At 39.8% G+C, this 11,748-nt stretch overlaps 1 protein-coding gene across 1 annotated transcript; it reads left to right on the forward strand.

Moving 5' to 3' along the window:
- Positions 1-440: 440 nt before the first annotated feature.
- On the forward strand, positions 441-1,166 carry LOC129761612 (uncharacterized). Its single transcript, XM_055759345.1, has one exon. It carries the CDS (start codon positions 441-443, stop codon positions 1,164-1,166), a length of 726 nt encoding a protein of 241 aa, XP_055615320.1.
- Positions 1,167-11,748: the final 10,582 nt, after the last annotated feature.

Genomic DNA, 11,748 nt, shown 5'->3' on the forward strand with positions numbered 1-11,748 from the left:
CTGCTTTCCAGCATGGAAGTTTGAAGAAAACCATCTACATGGCCGTTCCGGATGGAGTTCAAGCGAAGCCTGGTCAAGTTTGTCGATTGGTCAAGTTGTTGTATGGCCTAAAGCAATCCCCGAGATGTTGGAACGAGCGTTTCAACGAAGAGCTGCTGAAGATGGGCTTCATTCGGTCCAAGCACGACTATTGCCTCTACACGAAGCTGGTTCCCAATGATGAGCTGATCGTGATTCTATACGTGGATGACCTTCTGGTGGTGGGCCGGAATCTATCAACGATTGCGCAATTGAAGCGTGATCTGGCCAAGCTGTTCGAGATGTCCGATTGTGGTGACCTGTGCCATTTCTTAGGCATAAAAATCGACTACAACAATGAGGCTGGTGTAATGAAGCTGTAGCAGAACGCAGGCATCAATCGGCTGATGAAACGCTTCGGGATGGATGACTGCAATCCGGTCAGAGTTCCGATGGAGAAAGGCCTCTCACTGGAACCGACAGGCCAACGCACTGACGAACCATATCGCGAGCTATTGGGATCCCTGATGTATCTCATGCTGTGTGTTCGACCTGACGTATGTTTTCCGGTTGGATATCTGGGTCGTTTCCAGCAAAACCCTACGACTCAACACTGGCAAGCACTGAAGCACGTGGTCCGGTACATTCAAGGAACCAGAGGTATGACGCTACTATTCCGGCGAGAGGAATCGAGCGTACCATTGGTCGGGTACGCGGATGCGGATTGGGCTTCCGATGTCACCGATAGGAAATCTGTCAGCGGTTACCTGTTCAAGGTGTTCGGATGTCCCGTCTCCTGGTGTAGCAAGAAGCAGCAGACAGTAGCAACATCATCCAGCGAGGCAGAATATGTAGCTCTGAGTCTGGCGGCAACTGAAGCGATTTGGCTGAACGGAGTTCTGAAGGATCTGCAAGAAGCTAGCGCACCGGTTACCATCTACGAAGATAACAGGGGCTGCATCTGCATGGCGAAGAATTTGGAGATGATGCGCACCAAGCATATCGACGTCAAGCATCACTTCCTCCGTGATCACGTGGCGTCTGGATCCCTAAAAATCGAACCTATCAAGACCGAAGATCAGATAGCGGATATATATTTACCAAGCCGTTGGAGTCTACCCGTTTCAAGGCTCTACGGTCAAACCTAGGATTAACTGTTTGAGAGGGGGTGTTGAAGTGTAGTCATCCAGTCTAAGCAAACCTATGTTTATTTGTACCGACTACCAACCTGAGACCCCTAGCAACCTAGTTTGTTATTTTGTTTAAATGTTCACTTCACTAGTTTCACTCCTCAAGACTAGTCGTCTTTATTTCAAGCTTCCTGAAATCTTCCAAATCGTTACCACTCAAGAGAACGGAATACAGAATGGAATTTTATCGAATCATTCGAAATATTTAGAATCGATCGAAATGCAGAATAGGGATGAATATCAGGGACGCAAACCAAAACAAAATAATTATTGTTCACCTTGTTTATTTCAAAGCATCAGTATTCGAGGAGGGCGTAGACTTTGGGGGTAGACCCTGAACCCGATGGTTATGTGCTGTTGAGGAAGATGATCGGTCCGACGGTACTGGAGATCAATTCATTCGGCGCTGGCCTGATAAACGGACTGTTGCCACAAAATTAAGTAAGGTCTCTGGACTTAAGGCACTATATATATTTTTTGAAGGCTGAGTTTTTTACATAAGGGTTTTTCCATGTACCACGTGTACAGAAAAAGCACGATTTTAGACTCCCCCCCCCTCCCCTTCCGTGGACTAACGTGGGCATTCCCATACCCCTCTCCCTGTTGTCCACGTAGAAATTTTAAATGCGCCATATTCGACTCCAGTTGAGTCCTGGATGTTTTCGTTCTATCCGCGGCAGTTCGTTCTGCTCAATATAGTATTTGATTATAGTTTCACTAGAGGGATTTTGTTGGATCGGAATTGGAAGCAGCGACATTTGCTGACGAATTTGTCTCAGGCATGGGAAATCTGCTGACGAAGGATTCGTTTGTGTGAGGAGGGAGTAATAGAACGGGATGGATGAAATCTCTTGTAAATGCCGATTAATCAGCAGCGCCTTACATTTTAGCGCTGGCAGTTGCAATTTCAGTCCGCCCTGCTCTATGCTTCGCGCAAGCTGCTGTATCAGCACTCGCACTGGCAACCCTTTCCACAGGAACGAACCCATTGTTGCAGTTATTTTTGCTGTGTGAATACTGTACGGTGAGATTATCGATGCCACATACCAAGTCTTTGAAAGAATGAACGTGTTTAAAAGCATTATCTTCTGACATAAATTTAGGGTCCGTTGAGAATGAAGCCAAATATTTTGCGCTATTTTGGAAACTAGCGCATCCCAATTCAGCTTCACCATTTCCCGCAGAGAGTTAGTGAAGACGATGCCTACAATTTTCACCGTCTCCTTTGTCTGAAGCCAAGGCACTGTCCATAGATTTCCATCGGTTGCTCCCACATCGATAGATACCGTCTTTTGGCGATTGAGCTTAGCCCCAGCGATAAATTCAAATTGACAGAACATTTCATTGATCTGTTCGATTTTTTGTGTAGATGTTGTCACCACACTGATGTCATCTGCGTAAGCTACACACAGGTCATTACCATCACAAATACGCTCCACTCGTGTGAGAAGTGGATGAAGATACAGCGAGAATAGCATCATCGATAATGGTTCGCCCTGTCGAACCGATTTCTCGATTGGGAAACTTTGTGAGAGATGGCCGTTTATCAACAACCGAGACGTAGAACGTTCGACAATCCGCTGCAGTAACCCGACGAAACTCTGATTGATACCGAGCGACCGCATGGTTCGGTGGAGAAATGTATTTATTTATTTAGTTGTATTCGGTCTTCGGCGGCAGACTAATCCTAACCTATACAAAATTTTTAAGTCTACAGATGAAACATTGTCTGGTATTATTGAAATCAAATTTATCACAGATGGCACTGAAAGCTTTGAGACATGAGCATAGAGAACTGTTGTATCCGTAATTAGTCCTGTGCCTAGGAATGGCGATTAGAGCGGAGTGTCGCAGCTGGCGAGGGGGTACAATAAGTGGAATTTCACGTAGTATGCGAGACCCTGTCGAACGCATGGTCGAGATCGAATGATATTAGTTTTCCTCTTCTCTTTTCGGCGATCAGTCCTGCTATCCTGTCTTTAAGAGCGAGAGTAGCTTGGAATATATTGCGACCGGGATTGCAACATTTTTGTGCTCCGCTCGGCAGCCGATGGTTTTGGAGCACGTGTTCTAATCGGACTTTTCATAATTCTACTCAGTAATTTATAAGCTACGTTTAGCAGAGTAATCGGTCGGAAGGCCCGCACGGTGTCGTTATTATTTCTCTTTCTAACTAGCACGATTATGCCGCTTGTGAAGTCTGAGGGGAACTATGTTGCTATCGCCTCATTCATCACCAGATTCAACTCTCTGTTGATGACGTTGAAAGCTCTCTTATAAAACTCTACTGGTAGCCCGTCAACTCCAGGGGATTTTCTAACTGCTGACGCTTTTATTGATGTGTATATCTCCTCCGTGCTTATCTCGGCCATTAAAGCGAAATTCGGTTCGTTATCTGAAGGTATTACTCTGTCACACTCAAAGCTTTCTCTCGACTCGTTGTTCTCTTCCGGCGCTGCATAGAATCCCTTGAAGTACTCGAACACATGTTGTTCGATTGCTTCGGAACCTCGCAGCAATTCGCCACTCTCATTTCGCATATTCGTTATAGTTGTTTTCTTTTTCCGCCTTTCCCCTAGCTGGAATGTGGAGATATTTTCTCCAGCTATAATTGTGTCGTTTATGCGCATAAAGTTTTGCGCGAAAGATCGCTGATGCGCGAGCATTTGCGCTTTGAGTCGATTGATGGTCGTTAACATATGAGGATTTTGGTAATAATTGTCATAAGCAAGTCTAAGCTGGTCATATAACCGTTGATGTTTGACGTAAACTTCGTTGTATGATTCTCGGGATTTCCATCGGAAAAATGAGCGTATTTTTGGCTTCGCACATGATAGCCACCATGTCATCCAACTGTTAAAATTTCTTCGTTGGCGGGTCCAGAATTGCCACCGAATTTTAAACTCCTCCATGTTCTCTTGTGTTAGTAGATGTGGACGTAAACACCAGAAGCCTCTACCTTGCGCTCGACCGAGGGGAGGGAGACAAATTCGTGTTGTCAAAGCTTTGTGATCGGAGAAGGAGCAAACGTGAGTAGCTGCGCTTCGTAATTGCTCGCACAGTCCATTGCTGACGTACAAGCGATCCAGCATGGAAGCTGCGTTATATGTAACATATGTGGGTGCGGGGGTTGAAGGATATAATTTAACCCATACATCATGCAGCTGTAGTTGCCGCACCGTTGCTTGTAGAGCGGGACTCGTGTTGAAGTGTGTAGCGTCACTTGGCCGAAGCACGCAGTTAAAATCTCCAGCTAGTATGACGTGCTCAGTGTTATGTCGAAGATAGAATGCGATCGTACCGTTGAAGAGTCGCTCTCTCTCGGCACGCAAAGCTGTTCCCGATGGTGCGTAAATATTGTTGACAGTTGAACAATCCGCATCCGAACATAAACCACACAGTTTCAAAAATTGATCTTGAGCAACGCCAATCGAATGAAAATAATTGGATTTAACATGCTGAGCCCAGCATCGGTCCCTAGGGCCCGACATTGAGCTTTTTAGTACGAAATCGCTGACTGACTGGGACTGACAGCTACAAAATAATTTAAAAAAAGATATTCTATTTGTTTTCGGATGATTTACAAAATGTGACTACTTTCTAGTCGATTTGCTGACTATTTCCTATTTGTACATTAAGTTTTTTGGGAACTGGGACCGACACTGATATTATGCAAACGCTCTTGATACGCGCTGAATGGAAAGCGCAGCAAGAAAAAAATTGGGGCTTCACGTGTTAAAATCAATATCAGGTACAATTTCAGTTCATGATTTTTCAAACACTTGCAAAGAAATGGTATCATAGAATAAATATTCAATAATAGAAAGTTAATTTATGTTCACAGCTTTATCTCAGAAGTGTACTTATTCCATCTGGAAAACTTAAAGCTTCCTTAGGTGTTGGCAGTAACAACAACAATCCTTGAAGTGGATTGTATACTATATTGTGTCTAATGATCCCCGATAATCGTTCGATTAATTGATTAATCGAATACTTCGTACAGAAATCGATTATTAAGCGAACGAATACTGCACAACCAATAATCGAAGCGAACGAATAATTTACGTCGATTAATCGACTCAAACCCAGAGCAAAAAAACCGTACGGCCGCTGCAGTTTTATGTGCGATTCACATAGCACGTTACGGAGAAGAACGTCTACGTTCCGTCAACGTCTCCACCAATTCACACATGCAGTCAATGCTTCCACCAGCACCGTCACGTCAAATGCTAAACGAATGATTTATTTAATTTTATTCATGGTGTCGCCACCTACAACAATTTTAAATTGCAATGCCCTCTTTCAAATCAGCATGCCTAGAATCAGTTCTAAATTTTGAAAAATTCAATGTGAATCATTGAATTCAATTATTTAAAAGCTTAAACCCCGTAGTCCGACCCTTATGCAATAACAATAATACATAGAATAATTCTTTCAACTAATCGCGAATGATTTTCACTCCGAAATTTGGAGCTAAGAGATATGTTGGCATAAAAAGTACAGTTAGTTACTTATAAAGCGATATGCTGAGGCACCACTCAGTGTCGCATTGGAGTCGGTTTTGACCAGTAATTGGACATTTGCGACTGGTGGCGACTTTCAATGTGGGGCTATAATTTGGGCCCCGAACTCAATGTTTACAAAAATGTCCAACTAGAGGTAAAAATGTCTAATTAAACGTGTTGCATCACAGATCTGTTCAATTAGCCTTATGTCGATGTAGATGTAAATTACTGTATAACCAAATCAAAACAAAAGCCGAGACACAAAGCCCAGACAAAAACCAAACGAGCCGTCCGTCTCCGTCAATTATTCTTTTCTACAAACCCTGCCGGTCGTTTTCGTTGAACGTATGCTGACGGGTCGTTACGTTGCTGGTGTATGTGAATGTTTTCATGAGAATTGCATGGTAGAATCATTGACGTATCGTGAACGTGACGTGTATGTTGTATGTGAATCGCACTTTATCCTGAAAATCAATCATTATCTTTGACGCTCTCCTAAACTCCTAAAACAAGTTCAATGCCGTCGATTCGAAATGAGCTTCGTTTACGAGTTTAGGGGAGCGTTAAAGGTAATAATTGATTTTCAGGCGGAATGAACACTATTTTGATTCCAAACGTCTTTCTAACAAATGAGAAATATTAGTCTAACTATTTATTTCTCTCAGTGTGACGATTAATCGATTAATCGATTATTTGGAGCGATTAATCGTATCGAATAACAAACTGCTGAAAAGTATTCGATTAGTGGATGAACGATTAATTTCAAAAATCGGGGATCACTAATTGTGTCATTATATGAGCTCCGTCAGTGCCGAACTTTTCGATTTTTTGAAGCGCACTTTGACTTTGACAGAACAATTTTTCATGCACAAATTATGGGCCCTATTATAGAAATCGAATCGAGGATTCGATACAATCACTATCACTATCACACCGATTAAAATCTGGAATTATAGAAATCGAGGAAAACTGCTCGATTCGTTAGCAAGCTCGAATGTCAGCGGTTGTGATGAAATATTTTGAAACAATTTTGAAATGTTTCATGAAGCACTATATAAAGGATGTCAAATCTATTTTTGAGGCATCTGCTATGAAAATGTATTTCCAAAAGTGTTGATATGGTTATGTTTTGGAGTAAATTGATATTCCCTCAAAGAATAAAGCTTAATAGGCGTAAGGCACGCATGCATGTGTAATAAAAACGACAGCGTGGAACAATTTGTTGTCCCAAAATATAATTATTAGGAAATCTATGGAATTCCGTAAAGAGTCATGCACGAATATCACTTTTTTTTAGCAAAACAATTTTTGTTATTCATGTGATTCTGTTTTAGCGTCGATTTCTTGTTGTAGCGGCGTCGATAGCTTTATTGTATTGGGGCAACCACCTGTTGCTCTAAACTCTCGCTTGTTGCGTGCTAGTGTTTTCTTTACTTTTCCCCTCATGTCAATCCAAACCTGTAATTTAAATAAAATCATTATTGTTTTGCAGGATAGCTTTAGCATATGGTATAGAGCATTATAACACTCCAACCATTAGTTTGATCTATTGTAGTGAAAGTGGTATAGTTTGGCATAGTATAGCAATAAAAAAGAAAATTGCTGCCAAAAATAACGTACTAATGTATGCTAGTAGAAGTAAGCAATTTTTAGGTAGGAAATTCGGTTGAAAGAAATTCAAAGAGTATGATAAAATTTACTTATGTTATGTGTATCGTAAAAGTATGTATCGTAAAAGAAATACTTACTTTCTGCCATTCTGAACCTAGGTGGTCTCAGTGCATTAAGCTCCTCTCTGAATTCCTCCAACTTTTCCTACACCGGGAATATATGACGACTACCTCCACAAGAACCTCGAGCAATCTCGCTTCCATTGTTTAAGGAGCCGTTCAAACTGGTGGTGATTTGGTTTTTTTCTTCCGCCACTGAAATATGCGCTGGAATTAGATTCTGCATTGTAAGTTATAACATGATTAATATAAATAATGCTGGATTGAACACTTACCTTTTATAGACTATTCTGGCAGCACCGTAAAACAAATGTTGATCACAACAAACGAACATGTGTTGCAAATTGCATATATTGAAGCGTTTCTGAAATGTTTCCCAAAGGGATTCAAGCCAAAACAAAATAATTCTCTGAAGATATGCAACAAGTGAACCAAACAACTCGAACAGTTCTGACACTTGCATCGATAGTTATCACTCGCTCGGTGCTATCGAATTGCTCGATTTCTATAATAGTAAAATAGAGTTAACGAGCAAAATTCTTATCGCCTCGATTTCTATAATAGGGCCCTATGTTTCATCAATTTAAAAGAATTTCCAAAAAGAAAAGACAAAGTAGGAATCATGCACTGATATCTATAGATCTTCACTTGACAAAGGATTGAGGAGTAAAGGGTCGAAGGTTTTAAGCGCTTTCGATATAAATGACGTGAAGATAAAAAATACAGCATTTTCACGCCACAAATTTCTAGTTTGATGTATATATGCGTTGTAGACAAAAGACATTGCAAGAAAAAATAAAGCATTTTTGGTTTGATTTCAATGTTTTTACAGATTTTAAAAATAAATTCCCAATAACAATCCAATCAACCTGATTATTCCGCATCCATTTTATTCATAGAAAGTTTCAGTAGAACTATTTACTACAGATGTATTCTCTATCGAATGAAAATTTATCCTTCAATTTTGAATTAAGAATATTTCATGAAATGAGCGCACAGCAAATCGATGGTGTAACTGCCCACTGCAAACTTGAAAACATTCCATACATGGTTTAGTTGTCGCTTTGACGCTGTAACTTTGATTATATTATCATATAACAGAGTTACAGCGTTTCAAAAATCACTCAAAATTTTCGATGTTGCATTTTACTCCTCTATTTTTTTTTGCCGAGTGTAGTTCCTTGCCCACTCCGGAGTACGATCGGATATAGTGCGATTCACATACAACATCCACGTCACGTTCACGTTCCGTCACGTCACGTTGCGTCAATTATTCTTCCTTGCAATTCCTATTGAAGCATTCACATACATCAGCAACGGCAAGTCGAAGTTGCCGTTGCCGGTGTATGTGAATGTTTGCATAAGAACTGCTTGAAAGAATAATTGACGCAACGTGACGTGACGGAACGTGAACGTGACGTGGATGTTGTATGTGAATCGCGCTTATATCGGTTCATTTACACACTCGATTCAGTTTTATTCATCAGCGCAATACGAAACCTTTTCCGCAATAGTTCGAGGAATTTTCAGCGGGTACTGATTAAAATTCCTATGAATTCGTGTTAGATATATTTTCAATATAAAACATAAAAACACAAAATTTTCAGTTTCTTCTGTATCTCTAAAAGTTACTTGGTTCGATTAATTTCAATGTTTTACAACTGCATTCTACGCATTTTCTTATCTTTCAAATGAGCAGCATAATTATTCTAAGTAGTACACTTTCTAAATTAAAGTCAGTTCAAAACATAAAATTAGGCTCAAGAAAAGTTCAACAACTTTGTCCTAGTTGAGAATTGACCGTATGCTCAGGAGGATTTTTTTTTAACAAATATGATCCTCTATCACCTCATGACATATTCCGAATCAGCTACGCAATTCCATGTATATGTTTATGTATATGTACTGGCTCAAGTGGTTTAAGATTGACGACCACTGATGCATGGACAATCTCACGCAAATGTAAATATTAATTCCTAGAAGTTGACGAAATTAAAACACTTTGTAAAAATGATTTCACACGCAATTTTAAACGAAAAACCATACAGACATTATTACCGTAAGATTAACTGTTCTCGAGATATAACAAAATGTATTGAAAATTATATTTGATGAAAACTCATTTACGCATACAAGTCGGACTCGATTATATGTAATTTGATTATATACAATTATGGACTTATTTCAAGCAGAAAGGTAACCTTTAAACGTTAAGGTGAAACTTAAGTGGCTATTACATGTACAGTGGGGTAAAAATCGTGATTTTTGAAGATTTTGCTTGGGATGATTTGTTATAGATATTGCAGCCAAATTAAGTATAGAAGTTGGGTGTCAAAGAACAAATTGTAGAACGGTTAGAGAACTTCAATTTAATTGATAGAAACAATCAAGCTTAAAATAAATTTTAAGACAATTTCTCATCTTTCGAGTGAAAGCAACAGAATCGACTTTCGTAGCGTACTTTTTTAATGTAGAGCTAGTTTGAGGCAACAGAGCTCGAAACAAAAAAATGGTCTATAACACTGTCATTGTTGAAATTCGAACAGATGCGTTTTTTCATCAAATATGATCGTCTATCACTTCCTGAGAGAATCTGGATAAATTTATTTTTTTCATGTGAGAAAAGTGTTTTCTGACTTTAAGGGGATGAATCAAAAATCAAATTCTTCTTTTTTATTCAAAAAACGAATAATACATGCATTAAAAACGAACAAGAAAAACAATTTTTTTGACTCAATTATATACAAGATTCGATTATATACAGTGAAAAGTAATCAGAGACTGTATATAATCGAGTCCGCGCTGTATCATGAAATCTAAACCATTAATCGTTTAATTTTCGTAGTTTTGGACTATGAGGGTCTATGCATACTCCGTAACTATAAAAGTTCGATCATAGGAAATAGCATGGTCATTCACAGTTTACGTGAGGTATTTTTATAATACATATTTTACTGAAGAAGATCAATGAGAAAAAAATCAATGAACGTTTGATTAGGCAGCACTCTCAGGCTTAATCCGTTTATTGATAAATAGATAGAGTTTGAAATTCTGAAATATGTATTGTTTAATTTAATTTTGAATGCATAGGTGATAGTATTTGAAAAAAATATATTCCTCCTGTCCACGTGGACGTTGTCTATACCCCCTTCCCCCTCTCCGTGGACATTTTCTCACCCCCAACCCCTCCTAAATTTGTGAACGTGGTATGTGGTCAGCCCCTAACATGTCCAAAAAATCAGAAATGTTTTTCATTTTTGTGTTATGATTTTTCAATATTTAGCGATAAGGGACAAATCTAACACCGAGAACCACTATATCAGTTTAGCATGGAATGGCTTCGCTTTTTACGCTATTTTCTTGAAATTACGCGATCTGCCTATCGTCGCCTCGCTGGGGAGAGGAATTCTGCGAGTGTGATTGTGACGGACGCGCACCGACGAAGGGGCATTTTTTTGCGCGCGCATAAAAAGGCAAACCGATCACATTTCCCATATTCCTGTATTACGCTTGGAAGAATTAATAAGATTGAACGTAAAGAAAGGAACGATGAAACAAATGAGCATCAACCTCTTTTTTTATTATCAAGAACAAATCATATCTTTCCAAGCTGTACTTTCATTAACGGCTTGGTCGGGCGTAAATCAATTCTGAATTTATATGAAATAAACATATTTAACTTTAGTTCAGCCTGAAAACATGAAAGAATGCTGACGATAACCATTTTTGGTCCACTCTCCTGATGATTGATGTTGGAGAATGGTGTCATTTTCCCCACGATGATGGGACTGGCTCAACTTGGATCATTGTGCACAGTATAGACTCCTATTCCGATCGGAAAACGATGCGGGTTCAAATAAATAAAAACCCCCTCCGGCAAGCCTTCGTAGCAACTCGGGTCATGCACAATACGTAGAAACAGGTCGCGTAATTTCTCGGCTGTGAGACTCACGTCCGCATTGAGGACGAGGAATTGTTCCCAAAATTGATGATAGCATGCAGTTATATAGCCTTCGTTGCGATACACATAAACGAGCATCCGTCGGGCAAGTTCCCGTAGAGGTCCAGGAATATGTTGGCCTGAAATGTTAGAAACCGCTAAGCTTTCTCTAGTATATTGCCAATTATTTACAATTGTTTAAATCAATTAGGTTACTCACTGGAATTTGCTCGGTATGGCATCATGATCCTTCGAAGAAAATAAAATGAATCTAGCGCCTGATTTGAATGATGGAAAACAAATGCAAAAATGTCCACACGACGAGCTTCCTTTGGGTTCGGAAAGGCGCGAAAAAGAGTACACTG

This window comes from Toxorhynchites rutilus, chromosome 1 (genome assembly GCF_029784135.1).
Source record: "Toxorhynchites rutilus septentrionalis strain SRP chromosome 1, ASM2978413v1, whole genome shotgun sequence".
Lineage (NCBI taxonomy): Eukaryota > Metazoa > Arthropoda > Insecta > Diptera > Culicidae > Toxorhynchites > Toxorhynchites rutilus.

Coding starts and splice junctions, on each gene's coding strand:
- LOC129761612 (XM_055759345.1), top strand. CDS start 441: ATGGATGACTGCAATCCGGTCAGAGTTCCGATGGAGAAAGGCCTCTCA.